Source organism: Triticum dicoccoides, chromosome 2A, assembly GCF_002162155.2.
Source record: "Triticum dicoccoides isolate Atlit2015 ecotype Zavitan chromosome 2A, WEW_v2.0, whole genome shotgun sequence".
Classification (NCBI taxonomy): domain Eukaryota; kingdom Viridiplantae; phylum Streptophyta; class Magnoliopsida; order Poales; family Poaceae; genus Triticum; species Triticum dicoccoides.
In genome coordinates this window covers 149,282,723-149,296,691 of record NC_041382.1, presented here as the reverse complement: position 1 = coordinate 149,296,691, position 13,969 = coordinate 149,282,723, and the positions used below count along the sequence as shown (strand labels likewise).

Sequence of the window (13,969 nt, the reverse complement as noted above, 5' to 3'; positions counted from 1 at the left end):
GGGGGGGGGGCAGCTCAGACTTTCAAGGAGAGGGTTATTAAGGAGGGCCCTTGGGAGGAAGGAGGTGATGCAAACAATATGTGGATGAAGATGGCAGCTTGCATTCGTAAGGTGGCTTCAGAGGAGTTTGGTGTGACGAGGGGAAGTAGAAGCGGAGCTAAAGATACCTGATGGTGGAACGATGATGTCCAGAAGGCTATTAAGTAGAAGACAGTTTCAGACGCGTACACCTGGACATGAGTGCAGACAGCATTGAGAAGTGCAAGGTGGCAAAGAAGGCCACAAAGCAAGCAATGAGCGAAGCAAGGGGTCGGGCGTATGAGGACCTCTACCAACACTTACTCCTTCCGTCCAGAAATACTTGTCATCAAAATGAATAAAAGGGGATGTATCTAGATGTATTTTAGTTCTAGATACATCCATTTTGATGACAAGTATTTTCGGACGGAGGGAGTAGATACGAAGGAAGGCGAAAGGACATCTATAAGACGGCCAAGATCCAAGAGAGTAAGACGAGGGATGTCAACCAAGTCAAATGCATCAAGGACAGAGCATATCGGCTCCTGGTGAAGGACGGGGAGAACAAGCATAGATGGCGGGAGTACTTCGACAAACTATTATGGAGAGAATGAGAGCTCTACCATTGAGCTGGACGACTCCTTTGATGATACCATAAAGCGTTCTGTGCAACGAATCCAGGAGTCTGAGGTCAAGGAGGCTTTAAAAAGGATGAAAGGAGGTAAGGCAATGGGTCCTGATTGTATCCTGATTGTGGTGTGGAGAGGCCTCGGAGACATAGTGTTAGTATGGCTAACTACGCTTTTCAACCTCATTTTTCGGGCAAACAAGATACCAAAAGAACGGAGGCGGAGTATATTATCAACCTTCAAGAACAAGGGGGATGTTCAAAGTTGTATTAATTACCGTGGAATTAAGCTGATGAGCCATACAACGAAGCTATGGGAGAGTCATTGAGCACCGCTTAAGAAGAACGACAAGCGGGACCAAAAGTCAGTTTGGTTCCATGCCTGGGAGGTCGACCATGAAAGCCATTTTCTTGGTACAGCAACTTATGGAGAGAGACAGGGAGCCAAAGATGGACTTGCATATAGTGTCCATTGACTTGGAGAAGGCCTACGATAAGATACCATGGAATGACATATGGTGGGCCTTGGAGAAAAAGAAAGTCCCAACAAGTACATTACCCTCATCATAGACATGTACGATAATGTTGTGGCAAGTGTTTGTACAAGTGATGGCAACATGACGACTTTCCGATTGAAATAGGACGGCACCAAGGGTCAGCTTTGAGCCCTTATCTTTTTGCTTTGGTGATGGATGGGGTCACAAGGGATATACAAGGAGATATCCCATGGTGTATATGCTCTTTGCGGATGATGTGGTGCTAGTCGATAATAGTCGAACGGGGGTTACTAGAAAGTTAAGAGCTATGGAGACAAACTCTAGAATCGAAAGGTTTTAGGCTTAGTCTTTACCTAATAATAAAGCAGCTATCGCTTCTTCCTCCCAAAATTTTCGTCCGTTGTGTAAAATTTCGTCCGTCCGTCGCTAGCAAATTTTCGTACGCTGTCGATTTTCTAGACCTGTCGATCACATGGGCCTCAGCCCACTCACGAGGTGGCCCAGGCAAAGAAAACAACTATACCTGCAGTACGCGTAGTCAAACTCTAGCCCTCCGATTCAATCCTACAGACACGACCAACTAACCAAGCTCCAAGTTATGTACTAAAGATTTCATGTTCGTTTCCGTCTTATATTGTCCCACCTCGCCCTCTTACACAAAATCTGATTGATTTATATACACTTGCCAGTTAATGTCAATAAGCCGCCTAGAAAATCAGGAAGGACTGGATCCGTCTCTAAAGAAAAAATGTGGAATAAATGAAATTAATGAGAGAGAGACAGAGTGGATTAAGGAGTTACAACGTGCCTGCACGCATGCACACAGGATAACTTGAGAGATTAAGGAGGAAATAAATCGGTGTGCTATGCATGCACGCAGGATGAGGGAGATTAAAGAAGATCTAACTTAATTAGAGGGAGAGGGAGAGATGAGAATAGACTCCTGAGATTTGTGTGGGGCATATGCCATGCACCGTAAAACAGATGAAGCAGCCCCGATTTGGAAGGACAGGATTTGTGGGTCAGAATTAAAAATTCCAGAGATTGTGCCATGCACCATATTGTGGAATCATTGTCCGGAATTAAAAATTCCAATGATTGTGCCATGCAACATATTGTGGGATCATTATTCATTATTCATCATTCATGCACGTAAATTATGGACATTAAAACGTATGGCTAGCATGCACTTTTGAGCATTCTTTTTGGTGACTAATTTGAGATAAAAACTTCAAGTTGCTTCCTGTATCTCGGTAGTGCCACATCTGATTATGTGCATGATCATTTTCTTTGAAATATATTCACAGAATAATTACTCACAGGAGTAATCATCTCTGTAAAACTTGAGGTCTATCAGGAGTAAATATATCTCTCACCCCATGCCAATATATGTAATTATTTCAATTTGGATGGATTTGGACTTAGTAGTGCAATAGATAAATACTCGAATATGATACAAATTATCAAATTTATTTTATACCAATTAGAACGTGCGTGCTCTTTTGCTGATAAATGGAACCAAACAACAAGTTTATTGTTGGAGGCGGCCTCTAAAGCTAGAAGGAAGCTAAGCTTGGACACATTGACGCCAAGGCTTGCACTGTATGGAGCATGCCTCTATAGGCTGTGATATCGCCTTATGGTTTTAGTATTTTAAATGGCCTTTTAGAAGTTTTTCTCAGCTTAAGTTTCAAAAGTTTTTTTATTCTCTACCACGTCGCCATAACCTAATTTTTAGTCTTGCACGATGTGTTTTTTAGTAGTGAGGGTGCTGTCAGATGGGGATATCTTATGATTTAGATAGGACGGAGAAGGTGGAGGAAATCATTTGTGAAATTCAAATGAATTCCTAGCCATTGTCATCGAGCTTCATTGCATAGGACCTTCGTTATTTGATTCAAAATTATCCAACAATAATTATCTCTATCATATATTCCACACCGTCAGAAAAAAGCAATTGCATACAAATGTAGGAATGGTGCATGAATCAAGTAAAGATGAGATAAGGATGGCGTCCACCATCATCATAAGTATGTAGAATTACAAGTCGTTGTAGAGAGGAGCTCACGAAGTGGCATTCTAGAGTAAGCAAGCTCATTGCCTTAGGATTGACCACTTTTATCGTGAATAATTGAATAATGTGACTATCATTGACGACGATGGTGAAGAGGAGACGTGGCAATACGGATGTGTCACCACTAGGACGTGAAAAGATTTGTTTATCCCATTGCAACGCACGGGCACATTTCCTAGTAGAACTAAAACTAAGTACATGAGGTGCGGTTTCAGTACTACTAGGCATGAGGAGGTTAGCCTTGATGGACTGGTGGTACCTTAGACAGACACCTTTCAATATTTGGGATCAATGCTACAGAAGGACGGTGATCTCAATGAAGATATGAGCCATAGAATCAAAGCCAAATGGATGAAGTGGCGCCAAGCTTCTGTCGTTCTCTGTGGCAAGAGAGTGCCACAAAAGTTAAAAGGCGGGTTCTAAGGACGGCGATCCGACCCGAAATGTTGTATGGCGCTGAGTGTTGGCCGACTAAAAGGCGACATGTTCAACAGTTGGGTGTAGGGGATATGCACATGTTGAGATGGATGTGTGGCCACACAAGAAAGGATCAGGTGCGAAATGATGATATACATGATAAGAGTCGGGATAGCACCGACTGAAGAGAAGCTTGTCCAACATCGCCTGAGGTGGTTTGGGCATATGCAACACAGGCCTCCAGAAGCTCCAGTGCATAGCGGATGGTTAAAGCGTGCTGAAAATGTCAAGAGAGGTCGGGGTAGACCCAACTTGGCACGGGAGGAGTCCGTTAAGAGAGATCTAAAGGACTGGAATATCACCAAGAACTATCCATGGAGAGGGGTGTGTGGAAGGTAGCTAGACCATGAGTTGGTTTCAAAATCTTATGGGTTTCAGCTCTAGCCTACCCCAGCTTGTTTGGGACTAAAGGCTTTGTTGTTAGAAATGACAGCATCCCAACAACAGTTAAAAGAGTGCACAAATATCAGAATCCACTTTATTTTTCAAACCATTGGGAATAGCGGTCTCAACTTTGTTATTCTAGTGATACACCGATCACAGCCTAATCAGTAGAAGACAAATAATAATGAACTCCAGATGTATTACTTGCTACCATCGGCCAACGAAGAAATGATTTACAAATTGGAAAAACTTGAAACCTGAAAGTAACTACTACAATACTTGAGTGAAACAATCTACTTCAACACAAAGCACTACTTCAAAAGCGACATAGATATGGCCCTCCAGGGACGGACATCCGAGAAAAAGAACCATAGATATATCACACAAACTACTGAGAATACATGGAAAGTTTGCTTGTAAATACAATAGCCTACAGTTTACCTGATCATTTGGTACTCCCCATTTATTCATGCAATGATTCAGCAGAAAACTGATCAAATGAAAGAATTCCATCTTCAGATCTGATCTAGCCTGAAAAGAGTTCATAACCAGTAAGCATACAAACTACCATAGGTGGAAAAACAGATCATTAAGATCTTCAGGGCTCCCATATTAAAATGTTGCCAGTTTGCCGACAGCAAATTTTGCATGAGATCTTTAAGAATGACTAGTTCTCTGCTGGCACTATAAATAGTTTAAGATTATTTTTTGTGTGTCTTCCTAGGCTATATTTTGCAGTTCAGAAATTCATCTATTCAGCGTCAAACGATGCATGAAAACCAACAAACAAGAAGCCAATAACAATAATACCCAGCCTTGGATACAGCTGCTTACCAGCATACACTGCAGAAGAGTGATATCCAAACATGCCACATTGTTCAAAACTTTCAATACACCAGTGGCTACTTCTTCAAAATTTGATGGAAGAATCGCTGAAGCCTGAAAATTTTAGCTATCATTTTCTAGCAAGAAGAAAACTACAACAAATCAATGCAATAATATCTAAATTGCCTGCTAGCTACCTACAAAATTATATCTATATGATGTCAAAAGGTCAATTTTTCTCGTTATATGTTACTAAACTCTTTAAGAACAATAGTATGCCAGTGAAAGAAAATTTATGGGCAAAACCCTTCTTGTTCATGAAACAAAAATGAGTACTACTTTGAAGCTGAGAAATTTAGTGCTATATATCAAAATGCATGAGTTCTACAAACATCCCAGTGCAATCTTGTAAAGCGACTCTCAAGGTCTACAGCGCAATTGAGTTTGGAGATAAAACAACTTTTCTCAATAAAGCATTGCACCTTAAAACAAGCAGAAACACAAACCTGGTCGGATGACGACCTGTTGTTTGCCTGCAGCAACACAGCTGTCAACAGTGAAGGCAGACTAACCAGGCCTGTCTCAGCCATGGCAGAAAGTACAAGCACTGCAGGTTGTTTCAGGTTTATTTCATTGCCTTTTCCAGGACTGTCATTCATTTCTGTACATATGTTATTCATCTTTCTTCCTTCAAGGTGACCGTCCACGGTACTATTTTCATTTCTCTGAGTGGAAACTTCAAAATGTTGATCTATTGTATCTCCCAGATTTGACGATTGTATTTCTAACACAGACCCTGAGTTATTCTGGCCAGCAGAGAGGTCTAACAAGCCTTTTCTAGTTTCATCCAGTGATCTTCTATCTCCTAGAGCGGAACCTTCATGTTGTTCGGTGGGCTTGTTTTCTTCAACCACTTCACTAAACCCACAGTCATCACATTTCGAAATATCACAAGTGTTAGATGGTAATTTGGCATCTCCAGACTCGTCCGGTGCCATCAGCTGGTTGCCAACTCGTATGTCTAGTGAACTAAGATACTCACATTCGTGAGCTAGATTACCAGCTGGAGTTCTGCATTTGCAGGACTCCCAATCAATGGCAGAAAAGTTCCCTGGTTTGGATGTCAAGACAGTCAGAAGATTGAGACCAAATAGTATGGATGATGGGAGTGGGGACCCTTCCACCTGGGGCCTATCATAAAGGGCAAAAAGATCTCGCAGACGGTGAATTGTTTGATAAGCTACAATCAGTTCTATCAGACCCTCCTGCATTTTGAGTTGTTCGTCGTCAACATATAAGTGACCAACAATGACGGTTACAGTCCATATAAAACCATCTAAAACTTCACCAACTGTCTCCATGTTCTCTGTAGTTTTACTTAACGGAAGATTCAAACTTCCAGAGTTTGATGCTGCCACCTTAATGTAATTCTCTAGTGATGCAGATAGCATGGGAATAATCGGAGGTAAAAGATTTTGTACTAGAAAATAAGTCCGATTAGCTGGAAGTGAGAGTAACACTCTAAGCAGGCGCAAAAGGTAAACAGTGACTTCACAAGCTACTGGTCTTGAAGTGTGTGAGGCAAGTAAAGCAGACGCAATGAAATCAAGCAAACCAACTTGTCTAGTAGCATGCAGTTCGAGATCCTTTCCTTCTAAGAACTGTTAAAGTAAACAGAAAGTGCTATCAGTAACCATCTTTGCTATCATAGTATGGCACAATATGTAATGTAATCAATAAGAAGTACCTTCGTCATGTCACCAACAATCAAACCAATGCTCGCAGCACCTTCTTTTCTAGCTTGACGGTGTCTTTGCAAGTCCTGAAGCCATCTACTTAACTTACCTTTGGCAGCTCCTAGAGCAGCCCTGTGTGCAATTCCTGTGTTTTCACCTATGGCTGGTTCAACAAATTCATGCTTGAGAGCCATTAATCTCTGACGAATCTTCTTAATCTTTCGTTTCATTTGTGTGGCATTGGATGTTTTAACCATAGACTCTGCAGTGCTGGCATTGCCTACTATCTGTGAATCTTCGCCACTATTAGCTGACGTAGAACGGTTTAGGCTATCTTTACTTGGGAAGCGACGCTGAAAAGGTGAAGACTGATCCCTAAAATCCATTGAAGCTCTCTCACGTATTTGTTCAAGGTAAAATTTCCGGCGCTGCTCACTTTCACGGAGCTTTTCAGCTAGTTTTTGTGCTAAAAGTTCAGCTTCCTCTTGTTGCGCTTTAGCTCTTATCTCTTTTCTTCGTTGTTGCTCTGCGCTCTTCGCTTCTCGTGCAGCACTAGATGCTTTGCGCTCCTCTTCTCTTCTGACTATAGCTTCTTCTTTCTTACGCTGTATTTCAGCAAGGCGCTGCATTTTCTCAGCTTCAAGGAACTTTCTTCGTTCCAACACAGCCTCTTCCCTTGCAGTGTCCTCCTTCTGCTTTGTTTTGATCACCTGTAGCTTTTCAGCTCTCCGCATTTCAGAATCATGAAGTTTCTGCCTCAGCAAGAATTTCTTAGTTTCATCGTTCAGTGATGTAATAAAGCGAACCTCACTGACCTTAGTGCTCTCATCACCAGCTCTTTTCGCAACCTGGGCTAGATATGCTTCATGACGAGATTCACCACGTTGATGACGTGCATTCATTACTTCTCGCAGTTTTGAGCTGCGCACAGCCTGCAATTCATTTACACGACTTAACTTTTCAGTGGTACGTTGTAGTCTCTGAACTCTCTCACTTTCCAGTTGACTCCTGATCCGCAAAGCTCGTGCATGCTTTTCTTCTGCTTCTCTTTTCGTATCAAAAGCACTTCTTTTCTTCTTTTCGGGAGACATTAACTTGTCATGTAGAACACGTCCACGTTCTCTTACTTTTCTGCCAACACCAGGAGAATGAGAGGCACGGGAACTCCGAACAGGAGATTTCAGTATATCTTCCCAGTTTCTTTTTTCCTTCCAGGCATCCATCGATTTCCACTGTGCTGTATTTTGCTTCTCCTTTTCAAGATGGGTCGTACTCCTTTTCACAATATCTGTTGACTTTTTGTTCTCTGCCATTACCCTATCCTTAGAAGTGTGTTTAGCTATCTCAGATATTGGTTCTAGTGCCCCTCTTCTACTCCTTGCAGAAAATGAAGGATTACTTTGTGGGAATGATCTACCTGACTTCAATGCCTCCTTACTTTGTCTCTCTTCAGTAACTTCTTTCTCACTATCATCAGAAAGTTTCACCTGACTCTCCACTTTCAAACTGATATTCCCAACTGTTGCTGATGCTGTAGTCAGCTTTGCTGAAATACCTGAAACTTCCCCAGAAGAGCTAGGTGCAAAGCTCTCTGCTGTTATACCAGCCTGCTTGCGTGCCAGTTCGAACTGAATTCTCTGGAAGGCCTCTAGAGATGAAGACAATATCTCTTGCCTGTGTGGTGAACTTGTCATTCGTCTGACCTGCATACGTGATATATCAGAAAATGTCGCTTCAGCCTTCACAACTGTTCATATTATTCCAACAGAAATATATACGAGAAATCTACATTCACCAAGACATCATATACCACTCTTTTTTAAGGATAAACATATACCACGATTAACATAACCAACAAGAACTTTTAGCATTCAACGTAGTAGACGTGTGTTCTAGGAGTAGTACACAGTTCATCAGAGTGCTCAACAACTATCATAAAGAGATAAGAATGCTAAGAAACAACCATATACACATATTTCAAAGTTCCGCAGACAAAATGAACAGGTGTAATATGAAAATGAACCGCATGAAGGTAATCTTGATGGACTGGTGTGAACACAGACCTCCCAAGACAATGCATGAGGTCTTCGATGATCGGCTTTGACAGCCATTGGTACCCCTTCCTTTGGTAAGCTAGGAGACTTCTTGGTGTTATCAAAATGTTCTGCCCTGGACTTTAGTTCTTGAAAATCAGATATAGCTTCATCAAGAACGAGTATGGATTCATTAATTTGCTCCATGTCACATTCTAATTCACAGAGGAGGTACAGTTCATCCACAGCCCTATTCAGATTCTCAAAAAGAAAACACCAAAGCCTCTGCCTGAATCTTTCTTTGCTCTCAGCAGTTTCACCTCCAAGATCTACAGAAACCGTTGTGTGGTTAGGAAGTAATGTTTGGCTTTCTATGGGCGCAACCGAGGAAGATGTAACTGGAACTTCAAGATCATTATTTGAGGACAGGGAGACAGAGTCAGCTAAGGTAGTTGAACCACTAACAACTACAGGACTATCTTGTATTTCACATATATCCAATGGATTTCTATTACATTCAGTGGGTGTCTCCACTGCATGAATTGTGATAGGAGATGTATCAGCATTTCTTATAGAATTCATCTCATCTTCAAGTTCACTTTCATCTTTTAATTCATTTCTGAATTGTGTAGTATCTTCATCATCCATGTACTCTGTAGAAGAATTATTATCTCTGAAGGCATCTGAGGGTAATGCTAGACCTGTGACATCATCAAAATTTCCAAACTTGACAGAAGAGTTGGGCAAAACACCTACTAGCTCTGTCTTTGGAGGGTCTTTGACATGATCAGAATCTTCTACAGATTTTGCAAGATCACTTGAACAGTTGGGAGATTCATGAGGCACTGAATGATCTGTGCGATCAATCATGCCAGTTTTGGGAGGATCAATTGTTTCTTCAGCCAACTGCAGTTCTTCACATTTTTTTACTACATGCTCTGAAGCTGAAACATTAAATCCATTCTTCAGGTTACTAGCACCTACATCAACACATTCCTCATGCTGAACTTTAGTTGTTTCTCTACTATCCAATTCATCAACGGCAAGGTTATCATTTGTGCTCTGATGTGGGTACTGCAGCCTGTCATACCACCTTGAACTGCCACTACTGTAGTTGGCCTGAGACCGTGATGAAGAGTTTGGAGTTTTATGGGTGGAACTTCCTGAAGACCTCTGCAATGTGAATTTCGAGCTGGATCGATGTTTCTGTTAAAAGAAATTATAGCGAGTTAACAGCAGGACAGCACCACACAACAGGAGATAAACACACACAACAATGGGAGAAAAAAAGGTCTATTGTGGTGCCATCTTGACAGTCCACGACACAAGGTAATTTTGGAAAAGCCCATAGCCTTGAAGCATCTTACAGAAGAATCAAACTAACATGGTGATATTGAGAAGATATTGTGTACAATTTCAATCATTCTATGGAATTAAAATGGAGCAGAGCTAGTCAGGTAAAGGACCCGCTTACCTTTTTCACTTCAAACCACCCTGATCCCAGATCATCCCCATCTCCATGGTCATTCTCCATAGTGATGAACCAATCCACAGTGGATCCTTACGGCATTCCTGCCCTTCAGACATAGATTCCACGGCAAATCCTTTACGGCATTCCTGCTTTTCAGTTGAAGGACAAAATTTGGGGGGGAAACAAGCTGACATTAGAACAACCCAATCAAATTGGCAGCCGCGATTGGAGCATCTAGGACAGGAAAGAAGATATGGGTCTTTCGGGGGCGGATCTAGATGGTCTGCACCGCACCGACGCACCCAGAAATTCTGGAGGTCGCTGGGGTTTAACTATTCACCGGATGGCAAAATGCTCCTACCTCGGAGACCAACGACGGAAATCGCGCACGGGGTCGACGCGGCAGGGGCGAGATGAGGTGGAACGGGAACGGCGATGGCGTCGGCGGCGACGCTACGGCACGGCGGCACCTCTAGGGCACTGAGACACTTTATTAGAGCCCCCTTGGTGACGTGCCGTGTGGTGCGCCGGGTCAGAGAGAGTACTGCTGCTGCTGCACCGAAGAAGATACAGCCGCAGGATGGGAAACAACGGACAGGATGGAACTTGGTGAGTTGGTGTAAGGGATAATTTACGTTTGAGCCCCTAGTTTCCAAGCTTCCTCGGTTTTGCCCCTAAAAACTGAAGGGCTTATGTTTTTGCCTTTCCATCATGATTTTGTCCGGTCAGTGACGTTTCACAGTGACGGCCGTCATTTTTTGGACACTCACTGCCCTTGGCATTTCCTTACAAGTGGGCCTGCAATCAGGTTAGTAGAAGCCTCACTTTCACTATGTCGTTTCCCATCGTCATCGTTGTTCTCAACCACCCCCCTCCTCTTCTTGAAAAAAAAACAGCTAACCCTAGCTTCCTTGTAGGAGGTTTTTCACATTCATCAGGACACATCACCAGTACGCAATATCTACTCCTTTGGTCGATGGTGTGAGAGCACAATGGCACCGGATATGTGTCCCGGGATGGTGTATATCGGTGGATGTCGCGGCGACATGCACTGACAACAGAGAACACAAGTATGGAGATCCTGGTGTGGTAAGTGTCTCAGATCCAATTAGTTCAACCAGATGTGATCCGGCTGGACCACTCAGACCTGGATTAGTCCCCGATGGAATTTGGGCATGGAATCCTAATGGCCAGCGTTGAGAACATCTCGAGACAACTATGTAAGTGAAGACGGGAACATATAAAGGCTTAGATCGTTCCACGACCTAGCAGTCACCACTTCCACGTCCATATTGTGCATTCCGATCTAGAAGTTTGTTGCCCAACGTTTCTCTGTATATATGTGGATACCTTAGAGTTGTCGCACCTACAAGGTTTGGACTAACCATTTGTGGGATCCATGGGGAGCTATTTGAGGGATCCATCAGGAGGGGACGGTAGATGTGCTTCGCCAAATATCCTTCTAATGTCGTGACCGTGCATCTAGTGGTAAGACCTGAACCTGTGATCTCTAACCACAATATGTTCCTGGTTTGTGCAGTCAATTCCCCACCTATTCCGAAAAAATAACCCTAGGTTCCTCGTCTCTCACTTTTCACATTCACTAGGACGCATCACCATTATGCACTATCTCTTGCTTTGGTCAATGATGTCAGAGGGCGGCGTCACTGGAGCTGCGTCTCGAGATGGTGAACATCGGTGGATTTCGCGGCAGTGAGAAGGGAAGCACACCGACAACGAAGAACACAAACATGGAGAATCCGACAGGGTAAGTGTCTCATATCCGACTAGTTCAGTCGAATGGGATCCGAGTGGACCACTCAGACTCATATTAGTCCTGAGCGGAACTTGGACATGGAGTCCCAATGGGCCTTAAGTGTTGAGCCCATCTCAGGACGTCTATGTAAGTGGAGGGGCGGAACCATGTAAGGTGTTAGACCATTTGATTGTGTTACAGCCAAGGGGTGTTTCCCCTTGCCAGAAGCCGACCTAGGGACCCTAGGTCGATCATGCTATAGGACAATCAATTGCCCATGGCCCCACAACATGGTAGGCTCGAAGGCTTGGAGTGCAAGACAAGATAACCGACATTCAGAGGGACTCCTCCTAACCTACTTAGAACTTGCAGCCTGCTACCTCTTGAGCTTGCGTTGGTTTTTCCCTTGAAAAGAAAAGGGTGATGCAGCAAAGTAGAGTAAGTATTTCCCTCAGTTTTGAGAACTAAGGTATCAATCCAGTAGGAGACAACGCACAAGCCACCGAATACCTGCACAAATAAACACCAACTTGCACCCAATGCGATAAAAGGGGTTGTCAATCCCTTCACGGTTATTTGCAAACATGAGATCTGATAGAGATGGATAAACGGTAAAGTAATATTTTTGGTATTTTTGGTTTATGGAACGGAAAGTAAAAGATTGCAAAGGGAACGACGATAGAAATTGGCAAGTTGATGGGAAACTAATATGTTGTAAAATAGACCCAGGGGCCATAGGTTTCACTGGAGGCTTCTCTCAAGATAGAAATTATTACGATGGGTGAACAAATTACTGCTGAGCAATTGATAAAAAAGCGCAAAGTTGAAAGTGCAACTATCCCTGGGTGGTTTTGGTAATTCCTAACAACATATAACTCATTGAACTAATGCTCTTTCAAGATGATCATTTCAGAAAGTTCAATGATTGGCACGGCATGGACTAGGAATGTGGACCCCTCAAAATGCTAAGGACACATGTTGGCAAAGGCTCAAGACTCTACATTTTCATTTTAGTGATCCAAGATCACATTGAGTCCATAGGAAAAGTCAATACTATTAAAAGGAGATGAGGTGTTGCTTAATGGCTTGCTTGCTCAAAATGCTTAGTGATATGCTTCAAAAGCCCTCAACCACTTTATCATATCCACATATGTCCCAAACCAAAAGTCAAACTCGGACCCACCGATTTGATCTATCCGGCGCCACCGAGTTCATTTGACATAGCCATAGCCAGAAACCCTAATTAGTTCGGTCTCACCGATAGGGATCTCGATCTCACCGAGATGGGATTGCAAACTATGTTTCCCTTCGTAACGTTTCGGTCTAACCGAGATGAGTGATCGGTCCTGATAACCCACAAGTATAGGGGATCGCAACAGTTTTCGAGGGTAGAGTATTCAACCCAAATTTATTTATTCGACATAAGGGGAGCCAAAGAATATTCTCAAGTATTAGCAGCTGAGTTGTCAATTCAACCACACCTAGAAACTTAATATCTGCAGCAAAGTGTTTAGTAGCAAAGTAATATGATAGTGGTGATAACGGTAGCAAAAGGTAACAATAGTAAAAGTAATATTTTTGGTATTTTGTAGTGATGATAGCAATAGCAACGGAAAAGTAAATAAGCGAAGAACAATATATGGAAAGCTCATAGGCAATGGATCGATGATGGAGAATTATGCCGGATGCGGTTCATCATGTAACAGTCATAACCTAGGGTGGCACAGAACTAGCTCCAGTTCATTGATATAATGTAGGCATGTATTTCGAACATAGTCATACATGCTTATGGAAAAGAACTTGCATGACATCTTTTATCCTACCCTCCCGTGGCAGCGGGGTCCTTACGGAAACTAAGGGATATTAAGGTCTCCTTTTAATAGACAACCAGAACAAAGCATTAACACATAGTGAATACATGAACTCCTCAAACTACGGTCATCACCGGTAAGTATCCCGACTATTGTCACTTCGGGGTTAACGGATCATAACACATAATAGGTGACTATAGACTTGCAAGATAGGATCAAGAACACTCATATATTGATGAAAACATAATAGGTTCAGATC

The 13,969-nt window shown here is 42.7% G+C and overlaps 1 protein-coding gene across 4 annotated transcripts in view; it reads right to left on the bottom strand.

The window, feature by feature from the left end:
* LOC119353918 (S phase cyclin A-associated protein in the endoplasmic reticulum-like) overlaps positions 1-10,650 on the bottom strand; it is a 13,521-nt gene extending 2,871 nt beyond the window's left edge. The window contains exons 1-7 of one of the 4 annotated variants that reach the window (XM_037620618.1): positions 10,505-10,650; positions 10,147-10,289; positions 8,703-9,878; positions 6,651-8,342; positions 5,410-6,564; positions 4,913-5,017; positions 4,520-4,609 (exon numbers count right to left, since the gene is read on the bottom strand). In XM_037620618.1, coding sequence (XP_037476515.1) covers positions 4,520-4,609; positions 4,913-5,017; positions 5,410-6,564; positions 6,651-8,342; positions 8,703-9,878; positions 10,147-10,206 — 4,278 coding nt within the window. In that variant the 5' untranslated portion in view covers positions 10,207-10,289; positions 10,505-10,650. Of the gene's footprint in view, positions 1-4,519; positions 4,610-4,912; positions 5,018-5,409; positions 6,565-6,650; positions 8,343-8,702; positions 9,879-10,146; positions 10,484-10,504 lie in introns of those variants that run through there. The other 3 variants (XM_037620616.1, XR_005170592.1, XM_037620617.1) reach the window with 3 other exon arrangements.
* Positions 10,651-13,969: the final 3,319 nt, after the last annotated feature.